This window comes from Neolamprologus multifasciatus, chromosome 3 (genome assembly GCF_963576455.1).
Source record: "Neolamprologus multifasciatus chromosome 3, fNeoMul1.2, whole genome shotgun sequence".
Taxonomy (NCBI): Eukaryota; Metazoa; Chordata; class Actinopteri; order Cichliformes; family Cichlidae; genus Neolamprologus; species Neolamprologus multifasciatus.
This window is the reverse complement of record NC_140441.1, coordinates 25998721-26013389: the sequence shown is the minus strand read 5'-3', so window position 1 is coordinate 26013389 and position 14669 is coordinate 25998721. Positions and strand designations below refer to the sequence as shown.

The window sequence follows — 14669 nt, the reverse complement described above, 5'->3', positions numbered from 1 at the left end:
GCGATCTCCGACATCTGGACACGCTTCAACGAGAACTGTGCTAAGAGTTTCACTCCAGGAGAACACATAACCATAGATGAACAGCTGTTCCCTACCAAGGTTCGTTGTCCATTCACACAGTATATTGCAACCAAGGCAGACAAATTTGGGATCAAGTTCTGGGTGGCCACGGATTTGGACACCAAATATGTCTGCAGTGCATCTCCTTACTTGGGAAAGGACCCCAGTCGTCAGAAGGGAGAGAGGCTGGCAGAGAACGTGGTAGAGTCTGATAGAGCCGTTTTTGGATGATGGGAGAAACGTCACAACGGACAATTTCATGTGCAACTTTTATTCATAATATTTGAAAAGTGTTTTTTAAAGCCCTGTGAGAAAATATAGTGTGCCGTGATTCATTAGCCAGCAGGTGTTTCAAAATTCTGACAGTTTCCTTTTTTGTTGTTGTTTTTTTTCATTTATGTGGCAAACAAGCAACACCACTTCACTTTCCCAGTTGGCAAATTTTTGAAAATCCTTTGCCAGTACCACCTGATCCAGACCAGCATGTTCCCCTGCATAACTATCTCTGCCATCCATCCCATCTGACATCTGGCACCGGCTGACTGGTCACAGCTCAGTCCAGCTCGGTTCCATAGCTTTAGGGGAGGTCAGCAACTAGGGGCTGAGCACTGGGGCCGTCAGAGAGGTTGTTCTGCATACTGAGCAGCCTGATTAGGCAGAGGAGCACAGAGGGGCTCCAGCCCAAGAGGGCCAATAGAGAGACAGGCCTGACGGCACACAGCTCTGTAGCTTCTTGCCACCAATGACCAGCTAACCAGTGCCAACTCATAGACCATCTTCCCCGATAGGTGAATCAGGAAAAATCAGGAAAAAACTGCACCTCTTCTCCTGTAGCGGGTTACTGCCAGTATCATTAAGAAAAAAAATATACACTTAATGCTCAGTAAGAACAACATTGATGGTATTAAGTTATAAGAAAAACAACTTTCGGGTTTGTATCATATTGGTCACTGTGGCAAATCACAGATAAATAGATCTCTTATCACCGCATGAGGCGAAATTGCAAAAAGCAAGAAAATGACCGTCTATTAATGCACATATTTGCATACTAATAGAGGACATGGTGTACTTTGCCTGTGAGTTATTCGTCTTCTAAATCACTGTCTACTCACAACTGTCTCTATAAGAAGAGAAAATTGATAATGATAATGAGCCTATGACAAGGCTGGCTCACATTGAGCCCAGCCCAACACAGCTGACTGCCCAGAGCAATGCATCCTCTGCTTTGCCTCCATGGCCCGCACCAGTGTGACAGATAATTTGTGCAATACCGCCCCATTCCATCTCACCCTACTACTCCATCGAATCGCACCAACCTGCACCAAAACTCATCAGCATTCACATGGAACATGCCCAGGTGCATTATGGTAACTGATGAGTGTTATCATGGTAAAAAATAAAATCAGAGGGACGTAAATCAGCTGATGATTGGGGAAATCATTGCTGCAACACAGGCATAGGGTTTATGAAGCATCCCTGACGCACACTGATTACTTTTGATTCTCTCCACTGTGTCCTCTTTTCCCAATGAGGTGAACAGCGGAGGTGGGGGATGAGGACTTGTATATAATGTCTGATGTGAAAAATAGGTGGGCAAGGGACGACTCAGTGGCTTTCTCATGTGATTCCCCATGGCTCATTGTTTGTGCTTTGTTAGATTGGCCTGTCATGCACAAGCGTGTGCACAAACATGCTCACATAAACAAACGTCTGTGTTTACATGCTTTTCTTTAGGTATGCTCCTTAACACACACATTAGAGGAAAAAGGAGCCTTCAACTCCCAAGAGCAAGAGAAAAAGAGAAAGAGCAAGAGAGGTAGAGGGGTCAGCCATCCGCTGAGATGATAATGAAAGAATAATAATAGAGTACAGGATGAAATTACTGAGCTTTACCCACAATATCTTCTCTCATTAGTGCCAGCACTAATGTTGCCGTTTATGCTTGTGTTCTACACCAGCTCCCCCTAATTAGGCGTGGGCTTCTAAAAATAAACGGCAAACTAAATAGTGGCGTGAAAGTACATGCAAATCTGTTGATGTACAGGAATAATGGTGGCGGGGGGGGGTACTGTGCAGTACAGTTAGAACTTTACAAGTACTGCACAGAAAGGACGAGGGCATCATATTTTAACATGGGGGACCATGCTTACCACTGAGCCACTGTGCTGCCCTCCTGTGTAATTTTAGTGAGATAAATTTACCATAACAAAGACTTACAGGAAAAAAAAGAAATTAAATTCAGTGGTTTTCAAATAAAATCCTGTATAAATGAGAATAAGAGAGAAAGTTGATACTTTTATTTTTGTTATTTATGTCAGATTCAGGTTAGAAAATACGGTGACTTAGAGCAATTTTCACAGCAAAATGGCCGGGGCAAGGTAGGGCCAGGTTCATCTTGATCATTTTTTTTCTCAGCATTGTCATTCCAGCTTTTCAATTTAAAGAAAAACCTTGACATTCTTCTTTTGACATTAACTTGCTTATGTTTTTCTTTTTTTTGGCATCCATCATATTTTATTCACCTTCACTGAATTTTGGTAACCATAATAATCTAAGCAACATTCAGAATAGTATGTTTTCATGAACATTTCTGGTACCTGGGGAGTGTGTTTTTGATTATCATGCACGGGTTTCTGAAACATATGACAGTGAAATCAAGACCAGTAATGTGCTACTTTTACCAAATGCTGTTACTGTGAAGAACTTTTACTGTGTACTATTTTAATTATGTAGTTTGCCATGATCATAAAAATCAACATGAACATATTTCTTCATTAGATTAACTATAAGAAGATATGAATTTAGGTTGGCCTTAAAAATGCAATACTTAATATCTTCCTACCTTCAAAGCAGTTTAGTAAGCAACAATAATAAATTTCATGTAGTATGAGCAAAAATCTTAAGCTACTCCTTATTTCTTTATTTCACCATGAGTACCTTTCAGGTACTGTTCATCTGCCATAGACCCACCACATTTCTTTTTGTCTTACACTTTCCTTAGTTTTATTAAGGACACACTACACACCACGCTGAGACATATGACGTGTTTTTCTAATAGATCTTTGGAAATCATATTTTTGGTGCAAAAATACAATTTTGTGCTTGTCAAAATGTGTTATATTTGGCCTTTTTCAGATTCAACAAAGAAATGGGAACAAATGATATGTTTTTATGTGACAGGCTGCTAGTAACAAAGATACAATTTAAAATTGCTTGTTTGTCATGTGTAGAGACATGTTAGGTGCCTTTTTGTGCTTGAAGGATTTATAGATCAGTGTGGCTTAACAAACAGACAAAAAAAAGGCAGTTCTCTGAATATAGTCAAGAAAAAAAAGCAGTCAATGTCCAAAGAAAACCTTTGAAAGACCTTCAGAGAACCTGTATACATTTACAATTTTTTTTTAAGTCTGGCTACTTGGAAACAGAATATAAAGAAATGAAGGGTGGCTCCAGAATTTTGCACAATGCTTTAGATATGCATTTAAAAGAAACTATCCAAAACCTAACAAGGGGTTAAAATCTATAATGCTAAAAATATACCTTTGAAGATTGGAAGGAAAAAAGAAAAATCAATATAGACGTTTTTACTCATGAATAAAAAGCTATTTCACTTCAGCAAACTAAAAGTTGCAAGACCTGTTAAAATGAGACAGGCTAACTGGAATTACAGCGTGACGTTGAGACTGTCATTACTCTGGTTCTCGAGAACTTTAAGAGACACGTTGCTGTGAAAATAGTTCTAATCCAGTATGTTTTCCACCTTATCTACTGCATATCATAAAGCTATCAACATCCCAGCCAGTTCTTATTTATGTTAGCTGTTATTTGAGAGCTATTGAGTTTGAATTTGTTCTCTGAGCAATGTCACCGGAGGACACCAAATCTTTGTTATGGTAATTACAGTGCAGTGAAAATTATGTAGATGAAACAAATGAATGGGCCAAAGTTTCAGCAAGCAATGCACTTGGGGAAATGTTGTATTTTTCAGTAAGTAATCTTAGAGGAGGGATTACAGCTTGATCAGAATTCAAATCAACGCAACACAATATGATAAAAAAATAATAATTCAACTAAAACTGTTGTGAAATTCCTCCAAGGGAAATGTGTGACATCCCAAATGTAGAAGAACTGAGAAACTAACACATGTGCCGCTTGATAGACTATATGTCCTTTCACCTAGAGGAAAATATTTTATGGTCCCAAAGTATTCTATCTAACAGAATGATAAAAATATATATATATTTTGGTTCAAAAGGTAGTGAAACCCTAAATTCTGGAACTGTAGTATAGATGTATCACTAGCATTACTCATTTCTGTGTGTGAAAGTAGTAGCACTATTGCGGTGTGTTCAAAGAGAGAAGTGTGGTGACTAATTTCTGCCTTGAATGCAGTCCATTTGGCCTTGTTTCCTCAGTCCATTACTGCAGCTCTGAGTCACAAACCTCCAGACCTGAGGCTGTCAGCAAGAGTCACTCTAGCTGAGGGGGTGGGGAGATTTTTTTATTTTATTTTATTTTTTTTGAGGGGAGGGGTCAAACACACAGACAAATGAGCCCACATGTACTTGTGTGCAAACACGTTCTGTCTCCTTCCCACAGCATCACACCCATGCATAGATTACATCTTTTTTTCCCTTTCTTTTAGCCTGTCTGATTCTATCTCGTACATCTGCACAACACAGCCTCTCTTCCCCAGGAATCTGATCTTTTTATAGAGTATCTGTGTGTTGGCGTGGGCAGTGGTATGGCCGTGCTGTTTCACCCAGCTCAGACTGGATCTCAGATCAATATCCCGTCCCCTGCCGGCCAGCTAGTTCAGGCCAGGCAGACCGCTTCTGAAAACCTGTCCTTGTGGTTTAACAGCTGCTGTCTCTTATAAAAGTAAAAGAAAAAAGTCTCTTTATTTCCTTATTCCTTAAAAATAGCAATCACACCTAATATTTTGTAGTTTTCTTTAAAACAGAAAAATTTTGGTGGGCATGCTTAGGTACATGGAGCTGTGATATTAAACCGCTTTCAGAACAGCAAAATGTTCTGCTCTTGTGTATACTTACGTAAACATCCAAGTAACAAAAAAAAAAGTTCTGAATGAAGAACACAAAAAGCAGCGGGCTTATTGAGCTTGTTATGTTTGCCAATCTGGCACTTGGTTTTGTTTTCTTTGCCTTGGTGCTGTTATCGTAAATGTGGAAGTGATCCATTATTCTGTCTGCCATGTGATGTGTGGTAAATTATGTTTTGCTTTTTTGCCTCTTCTTCCCATAAATTATATTATAACATGAACATGAAACCTTACTGGGAAATTTTGGACATTGTTTCAATAATCATGATCTTTTTAGTCGCACTAAAAAATGATCAGATATGACATCACAGTCATGCTGGGGTTTTTTTTTTTTTTTTTTTTTTTTTTTAATCTTTATTTCAAGAGTCAAATCTGTCTTGGCTCTAAGTTCTGTGTAAAGAGATAACATCACTGGGAGAGCTATGCTATTCCACTAAGATAAAGCTGGGGAAGAACCAGGTTTTATTCATTGTCATATAATGCAGGTGCAAATGCAGTGTAACTATGATAACCATGATTACTGGAGAAGGAAACCACTCATAAACTGTTCTTGAAATTTTCATTATACACTACACTTGAAATGCCAGCCATAATGTTCTCCATATGTAGACCATATATCGATCATTCGTCGGCTTGGATTGTTTTGATTCTTTTGACTAGAAAAAAGTATTCACAGGAAGAAGAAGATGTGGTCTATGCCCAATCTCTCACCACTTTAGAACCATCACAGTAACAACACAAAACCAAGCCTTTCCATCCATCTTCTTCCACTTATGTGGTTCAGGGGACTGGAGACTATCCCAGCTGCAATTAGGCAAAAGGTGGGGTACACTCTGGACAGATCACTGGTTTGTTGCAGGGCTAACACAAAGAGGCTATTTTTTTGGACTATGGAAGGAAAAACGTACACATAAGCATGAGGAGAACAGGGAAACTAGGGCCACAGGTGGATTTTAACCCAGGACCTTCTTTCTGTGTGACCTTCTTAATGAATTTGGCACAGATACAAATTATGCAAAATAAGCTTTTCAGGTACTGATTACCTCCTTTAGTGAAAATACATTTTTCAAGATGTTTCACGACTCATATAGTCAATAATAAATTGGCAGTTAATCCAAATTAAACCCAGTAGCTCAAAAACCAAATAGTACAGATCATACAGTTGGATTATTCTACATACCAAAAGAACAATTAACAATTTTTAAAAATATATTTTCTGGCCTTTTACTGGCTTTATTAGACAGATACAGTGAAGACTAACAGGAAAGCAGAGGGAAAGACATGCGGCAAAGGGCTGCAGGTCAGACTCAAACCCGGGCCGACTGCTCTCAGTCATGCGGCCTGCTCATCCAACTCAGCTAAACCGGTGCAAACATTTACTAATTACTTTTTTTTTTACAATTTCTAAAGTACATTTCTCCAAAGCATTTAAGATTGTCAACACAGCATCTAAGTATAAAACTAAAATCTCACATTCTACAGTTTGAGATGGGCTAGGTAGATTGTGCAACTCAGCTAGGTTCAGTGATCTCCAAGACTGGTTGGGCCCTTTCGCATCCCTGTCAATCCCGACTGTGCTACATGATCAAGGTGACTTATGGGGGAGCATTTGGCACTATGATGCTCTGGTCTGGATCTCATTCCCTGACAGATTACAGTGTTGGACAAGCTGCCACTCGCAGCAGTGTGGCTATGATGGCTCTGATAATTGAAGTGCTCAAAGGTGGATGGCTTGGACAGATGAAGCCCGGCCAGTCAATGGATCAATAGTGTAATCGTGAGCTCCAGTTGCTGGAGCTAAATGGGCAAGGTAGACTGAGTCCAAACAGAAGCAAATAAAAAAAGAAGAAAGGTCATGATGCCTTTTATGCCCAAAGTTAGTCTTTTATATATATATATGTGTTTCTCACCCTAAAGGGTTTACCATTATGAGAGTTAACACTTCAGTCCTAAAGAATCCCATTTAGACATACATGCACTGGGCATTTTATGTGATGTACAGAATACTGACAGCAGAAAATATATACCTTTACAAATTATATGACAGCCAATATCTTCTAACTATTTATAAGAGCATTGGTAGGGGTTTAGCCTTAAGATTTGGCTGTTATTGTTTTATATCCCCAGTCCCATTTCACTGATATAACCATCTATTTCCTGTCTTCTTCCTAGCAAATAGACAAACAGACTGCTCTGCATTCACTCTGTGGCAGCGAACAAATTTCATAATCGTCACTTGCTTTGCTCACAAGTCAATAGCTATGACTTATCACCAGAAAACACACAGATGATATGTTCATGGACTTAATTGAATAGGAATAGCTGAGTCCCAGCATCATGCACGCCAAGTCATTTTCATATCGCTCAAATGTCACCAGCAGAGAGGGTGACAGGATCATCTGGCCACCTGTCAAGCCTCCCTACGACAAGAACAACATTAAAAGCCACACTCAGGCACAAAAATGAGCATCAAATGTATTATTTTTATAAAAGCATGTGTGTTTTTCTATATATGCGTATGGCATTGACAAAGCAACATCAACTCCCATAAGAAGACAATGGCAAGATATTACAAACGGAAGATTAATTTATTGAAGCAAACAGTGCAGAACATACACAACATTACACAAACTTTACATTGCAAACTTGTCTTTCAATCAGTAGGGACAATCAGGCAACGCATAACACAGAGAAAGATGAGAAATCTCAAGGTCTTTTGAAAATGAGTGGAGCAGTCACCAGTAGGAGATGTGCCTAATCAACTACCCATAGCCCTAACCAGTGTTGGGGAGTAACGGAATACATGTACCGCCGTTACGTATTTAAAATACAAAATATGAGTAACTGTATTCCGTTACAGTTACCGTTTAAAAAGGTGGTATTTAGAATACAGTTACTTTGTTGAAATAAATGGATTACACGGCGGTACTTTCCTGTTTCATATTGTGGCGGGTCAGGACTGTTTGGGTTTTGTTTGACAGCTACGTTCTGTTGTTCCAGGCGGCAGCGTTACGGTTGCCATGGTTACAGAGCGCCGCTCTCTCTCTGCGTGTTTCCTGGGTGAGAGAGCGCCTGTTGTTGTTGTGCTAAGCTAATAGGCAGAATGCTACCGGTATAGCTCTAAAGAATGTAGCATCATAGGCAGTGTAGTCCGTGCTGCAGGGAGAATGGACTGCCATACACGTTATGTGTCTGTGAGCGAGGGAGGAAGAAAAAGGAAAAGTAAGAGCTGTCATCGAGCAAAAACGGGAGCTGGAAGCATGTAAATATAATAATAACCACTGCAGCCAAGAAGAGAGCCTGACGAGCCCGGTGGTAAGTAAGCTATTAAGACTTGACTGTACACCGTGTTCGTGTTTTCCTCCAAAAACAATAAGTTCCGCTGGAGCAGCCTTTCAAAGCCTCTCTCTGTCTCTGCTAGCAAAGTTGACCCAGCCAACAAAGTAAAGCTATTTTTCGGCTACGAGCCCGACACGGAACCCACCGTATTAGCCAGAGGTCCCTTTACTACGATTCGGAGCCGCGGACCTTCAGTAACAGTAATAAATCACAGCAATAGTACATTCATGTAGTTGTAAACAGCATGATAAGTAATCCAAAGTATTCAGAATACGTTACTCTCATTGAGTAACGTAACGGAATACGTTACAGAATACATTTTGGGGCATGTATTCTGTATTCTGTAATGGAATACATTTTAAAAGTAACCTTCCCAACACTGGCCCTAACATACATCCCCCTGGCAATTTACACTTAGCCGTGCCATGACTGAGCTTGTATGAAGGTGAGATGCGCTACTCCTTTTATAAGAAGCAGATTTATCTCTGTCTTTAGTTATAAAGAAGACACTTAGATGGAAGGACAAAGGGATACATTTAACCTTTTACTTTTACCCGATGTTCATAGCCAGGACCACATATCAGAAACGGCTTAATTTGTTATATCACTAATATGACAAGCATACTGATAATGAGTGCAGTACATCTGAGGGTCAGAAGTATTGTGGCATGGCTACAGTATGACAATATAAAAGAGATGTGCTAGAAAATTAAATAAAGAGGTAGAGGAAAAGAGAACTGACAGGGTTAGATGAAGATAAATGTCAGATGCTGGAAGCCAGAGATGTTTTCAAGCTCTACAAGAAGAAGTCCAAAAAGTAGGGAGGAAGGAGTTAAAAAAGAGAGAGAGAAAACGATAGTCTGTGTGAGTGAGAAACCATATCCATGGTGGATGGGGAGCAATTCAGAGGCAGACAAAGAAAGGCAATTCATGGAGGGGGTAAAAAGTTAAAGCAGAAACAGGGAAGTAGCGAGAAAGAGAAATAGCCAATTAGCAGGAAGCCAGCAGGTGTGCTTTCTCTCTTGAGCCCCCCTTTCCTTACCCCCCATCCTTGGTATGGGGTAGAGGGGTGGGCTGATGCTGTGCGGGCCTTAAATAAAGTAATGTCAGCTACACTAGAAGGAGTAGTGTCAGTGGTGAAGAGGCAGTGTACGGCCTGCGCGCCAAAGAGAACTGATTGTCATATTTTTCTGTTTTTACAGTTTTCTGTAAAAAATAAATATGTTGCACGGGAGACGAGTTGGCCCATCATTTCAGCGGTGTAACACAAGCACTGGCAGAGAAGAAGAAATGGTGAGCATGGAGGATGAAGAGTGAGGGGCTGGTGAAAGGCTAAGCCTGAGCAGAGGAGAAGTGGTGGACCAGGACATCTTTCTACAGTGGTGCTGCAGTGGTGGAGAGAAGCCCTGTCAATGTGTCAAATCTTTTCGTCCATTTGCTTCACCAAGGACAGATCACACAAAGGCCCCTTTAACAGCTCATTTGGAAGTACAGAGATATGCTGGTTATTTGATGTACGGCAGCCTACGTGGATATGTAAATGATATGTCAATTACAGATAGGGTTGCCAACTTTTAAATATCAAATAAGGGACACTGTGGAGTGCCAGAAGCACAGTGCACAACCAGCTGGGCATAGTGTAAAAACGCACTGTGTGTGACATTGCGGATAACCATCAATTTTCATATTTGGTAGAATAAGGGACAAACCAATTTTGCTCATTATATGGGATGTGCCAGCTGAAATGGGACAGTTGGCAACGCTAATTACAGAATACCCATATGGGGTCCTATACAGGCCCAGACTGAGTGTCATGTTGTGCTGTTTTTCTGTTCCTGTCCCTGAATCCTGGTTTGTCCCTCCTGGGTGGAGTTCTGGCTTACCAGCTCTTGGCTCATCTTACCTGCACCTCAACGTCACAACATGGAAACCAATTTACCATTGGTTTCCATGTTGTTGTATTAACGTGCATTCTCTGTCTCTTCAGTTACCTATTCCCTATACTCACTATTCATCACTGACCTGGTCTCCTGATGCTGGCCTACTCTGTTTCTGCCTTTCTACTCCCAACAATTCTCCAGACTCCAAAAAGAACATAGATTGGACGTTTCAGTTTCTCACTCTTCCACTTCTTCAGCCGGTGAGTCACAGACAGTTGTTCTGTCTATGCTCTCTGTCTACCAGCTGTCAGAGCTAAAATATATTTTCCATACGGTTGCACACATTCAGCTTAGATTGTTCTTTGTCATTTTAGTTCTGTAGTCAAAGAACACAATTTTTAGGTCATTGTTTTTATTTAATGAAGAGATGAAGATAAGGCCTTTCATGACTCTGTGAAAAGCCCCGGGCAGATATTATTTTTGGGCCTTGCCACCACACTGAACTGGAGCAAACACAGCATCTCACATTCTGTATGTTTATATGTATGTATCTCTCTCTCTCAGACACACACACACACATATTACAATATGAATGCATATTTTCATGAAGAAAAAGCAAATTATTCCATAATTGACATCAACAGGTTCATTAGTATTTTGCACAAATACAGTCAGATATATATCATATTATACCAGTATTCTTTTAATAATGTAGAAGATTATTGCATACAAAAATATACCGTGTTTATTGCCCAAACATTAATAAACATATGTAACACTGAAAAAGCTGACTGTAAGTCATGCTGTTATTATCACTGAGTGAATAGAGAGAGCATGAAACTAAACAGAAGCACACCAGTTTGTACTTTTGTGTGCTAAAATACAGTAATATGTCTACAATTATTAATACAGATATTGTATTTCATAATGATGATGACCTATAACTCTTATACTTATTGGGTGTGTATGACACTTGGGTAGCAGAGGAGCAACAATGGCTTCATAAAAAGCTTCATTATGGGGTTGCTGTTACAGCTCTCCTCACTGATCTGTAAAGCAAAAAAGACAACAAGATTTCCAATTTGAAACAATATTATGAGCTAAAGAACAAAAATAAATCATCACATCATACTCCATCATGTCAGCATAAATACCTGGAGTGCTCCCTCGTTTGACTTCAGAGTAAATTGCTTCATCAGCTGACGCAAGACTTGATTTTCCTGTATGTGAGAAATTTATTTAAAAGACTTGTGTAGTCTCATAATAATAACAACAACAATAACAACAATAATTTTAATAACCCACAGGTTAAAAAAAGTTTTCTTTACCAGTGTTTTTATGATATAAACAAAAATGCACACACACACACACACACACAGATTTACATATTTAAATTTAATCATAAATCATTATAATAAATTATCCATATCATCACTGTAAATCATTGCAGGCTTTACTCACCCTTGTTTGTCTTAGTATTTCCTTTATTCCGGCGGTTGACCTGAGCATACATTGGACTGTCCTCTAAGAGAGATATGAGATCTCAGCATACATTTGTGCAACACAAATATCACATACAGCTGATGGATCAATGGAAAAAGGTGGATGGAGGTAAAATATAAGAAATTGACAATGGTCTGAAGATAATCTCACAAGTGAAGAAAGAAAGTGTAAGTAGCTTGGACACAGCGGTACCTAAATATTACACATTTTCTACATATGTAAAAATGTGCAAAATCTTAACTTTAAAGCTCAAATACTAAAGATGACATATCTAACTTTTGCCTTCAAAGTTTTATGCAAAAGATGTTAAGTGAAGATATAGTTAGATTTAATAATTATATTTTCATATTACCTAGAGCTCTTTCTAATTTGACTTCGGAGTAAACTGCTTCATTGGTTGATTCAGGACTTGATTTTCCTGTAAGTAGAAAGACAATTATTTAATCTTCTTCATATTCTCATAATTAAAATCAATAACTGTTTTTTTATATCATAATTGTCCAAAAATTAGAAAATAAAACAGCACGAAAAAAGAAATAAAAAGAAAAAAACAAACAAAACAAAAAATGGGTAGCTTTTTTTGCGGCATGGAAAAGAAATCAAATCAAAGTTTTATATAGAAGCCTTGAAATATAAAATAAATTAATAATTAAAAAAAAAATTAAATTTAAAAAATGATTAGTCATTAGATATGAATGCACCTGATTTTACTTGTGCTGAAACAGAGAATGGAATTGATTCTTCATCTTCTTATTATTACTACTATTACTACTAATGAAAGTGCTTCCTAATGTCATCATTTATACACTGCTACTGCTACAACAGTAATCTATAAGATATATTTTATACTTAAAAAAAAAATCAATGTACTTGTACTTAGACGAACAACTCATATGAAAAAGATTATATCAATTAAAAAAGATAAAAAAGAAGCTTATTAAATTATGTAAACTGTAAATAGAAATTGTAACATAGGAAGATTTACATCTTTAAGATAAGAAACAGACTGAACAATACTCAGTGGAGATAATGGCAGACTTTGCTCACCTTTGTTTTTCTTGGCTTTTTCTTTTTTGTGGTGGTTGATCTCAGCATACATCAGACTGTCCTCTAAAAGAGAAGTGATATTTATTCAGCAGAAATATGATATGTAGCTATTCACTGAAGGGACAAGAGGTTGACTGAAATGAAAATCAACTGTTGTCTTTATGTATGCTTAGCTGTCTTAGACAAAAGACATATAACGTGTTTTATATTTAAAGATATAGATAAGTTCATGTAGGGGAAACTGGGTATGGTTGTAACATGGGGAGAGTTGTAACGGAACTAATCTCATCCTATCTATCTCAGGGATGAGATAGGAGTCATATGATGATTTCAGTTTTTACCCACTTCCATCCCTGATTTCAAATGGTGCTTGTCATGGTTGCAAGTGTATGCAGATTTTATTGAGAACAAACTGGTTGTGACATACAAAAGTTTTTTTGTTTTGTTTTTTGTAGCAAATTTGACCCATGCACAGCTACCAGTCTCCTTTTCTTGCCCTGGCAGCTACTGTAAAAATAGTGGATACATGATTATGATGATAGGACCATAGCTAGACTGGTCATCAGGCATACCGGGCATTTGCCCGGCAGGCCGATGGTCATTTTTCGTCTTTATGGGTTTTTTTTTTTTTTTTTTTTTGTAATGGTATAATCAGATGCTGGCAGATGTGTAAAAATAAGTCAGTTGGTCAGCTATGGTGGAGCTTCCACAGAGGCCAGCAGGTGGATGAGGGAAATGGGAGGCAGGAGGAGGAGAGACTGGAGGCGGCCACCGGTCCCAGTGTCAAGTGAACTGAACTTCAGGTAATAAGTTATGACCTGCAGTCTGTCTGGTTCAGATATAAACCAAGTTCAGGTGTAGTTTATTTTTGTTGTGCTGACTTTTTACAGTCAGTTACAATAACTCGTACTGTGTACTAGCTAGCATGACGGAGTTTCTATATAGCTGGGTGGGTGCTATGTTACTGATAGTGAACTTTATTTTATTCATAAGGTTAATTAGTAGAGTTGCCAACCGACCCGTAAAAAACAGAATCGTCCCGTATTCAGAGAAAATATTACACGTTTCGTATTGAGCTGAAAAGGAAGCGATTTGTTCCATACCTTAGCTGAAATTAAAAAGACAAAGCTGGAGTTATTATGTGTCTTTGCTGTGCAGCTGCCTCTTCTTCTCTCATGCTCAGACCACACTCCACCACACAGACTTGCATTGTACTAACTTTTTACTAAGTGTCCGTCGTATTATGAAAGTTTGCTCTACTAAACTAATGTACACAGCCGCACATGCCAGGGTGTGTTTGAGTTATGGTCAGTCACAGAGAAATAGAGACAAAAACTGTTCTTTTATTCCAATACATCACTTTTTTGAAGCACATTCTCTGGTGTCGACTTACACTTCTCCCCAGCATGTGTTACAACTAGGGATGGGTACCAGTATCCGGTGACATGATGGCACCGGTTCTGACATAAATCGTAGTAACCAGACCGAAAAGCAGCGCACATTTCGGTGCTTTATTTCGGTGCTTTTTTTTCCTGAGCTGTGATACACTTTAGATTCTAGCCAATCATTTTACGTTTCCGAGGATAGTAGGCGGGTCCAGGTGCGTACGTTCTTTTAGAGCAGAGCTACAGATTAAAAATGCCCAAGGCGAAGCGGTCAAAAGTCTGGCTGTACTTCACAGCAAAATATGCAAACTCAGCAGCCTGCAACAAGTGCTTTAAGCTGATACTGTGATACTGTCAAAGGAGGTAACACCTCAAATCCGATGAAACACCTGG

At 38.9% G+C, this 14669-nt stretch overlaps 2 protein-coding genes across 2 annotated transcripts in view; both read right to left on the bottom strand.

Moving 5' to 3' along the window:
* LOC146522274 (basement membrane-specific heparan sulfate proteoglycan core protein-like) overlaps window positions 1–14669 on the bottom strand; it is a 276185-nt gene that overhangs the window by 90022 nt on the left and 171494 nt on the right. The window lies entirely within an intron of this gene.
* The window catches only part of LOC146522282 (uncharacterized), a 10083-nt gene continuing 5687 nt past the window's right edge, over window positions 10274–14669 (bottom strand). Inside the window, exons 7-11 of the mRNA XM_085153737.1 lie at window positions 12892–12954; window positions 12197–12262; window positions 11803–11865; window positions 11496–11561; window positions 10274–11390 (exon numbers count right to left, since the gene is read on the bottom strand). Coding sequence (XP_085009863.1) covers window positions 11383–11390; window positions 11496–11561; window positions 11803–11865; window positions 12197–12262; window positions 12892–12954 — 266 coding nt within the window. The 3' untranslated portion in view covers window positions 10274–11382. The remainder of the gene's footprint in view (window positions 11391–11495; window positions 11562–11802; window positions 11866–12196; window positions 12263–12891; window positions 12955–14669) is intronic.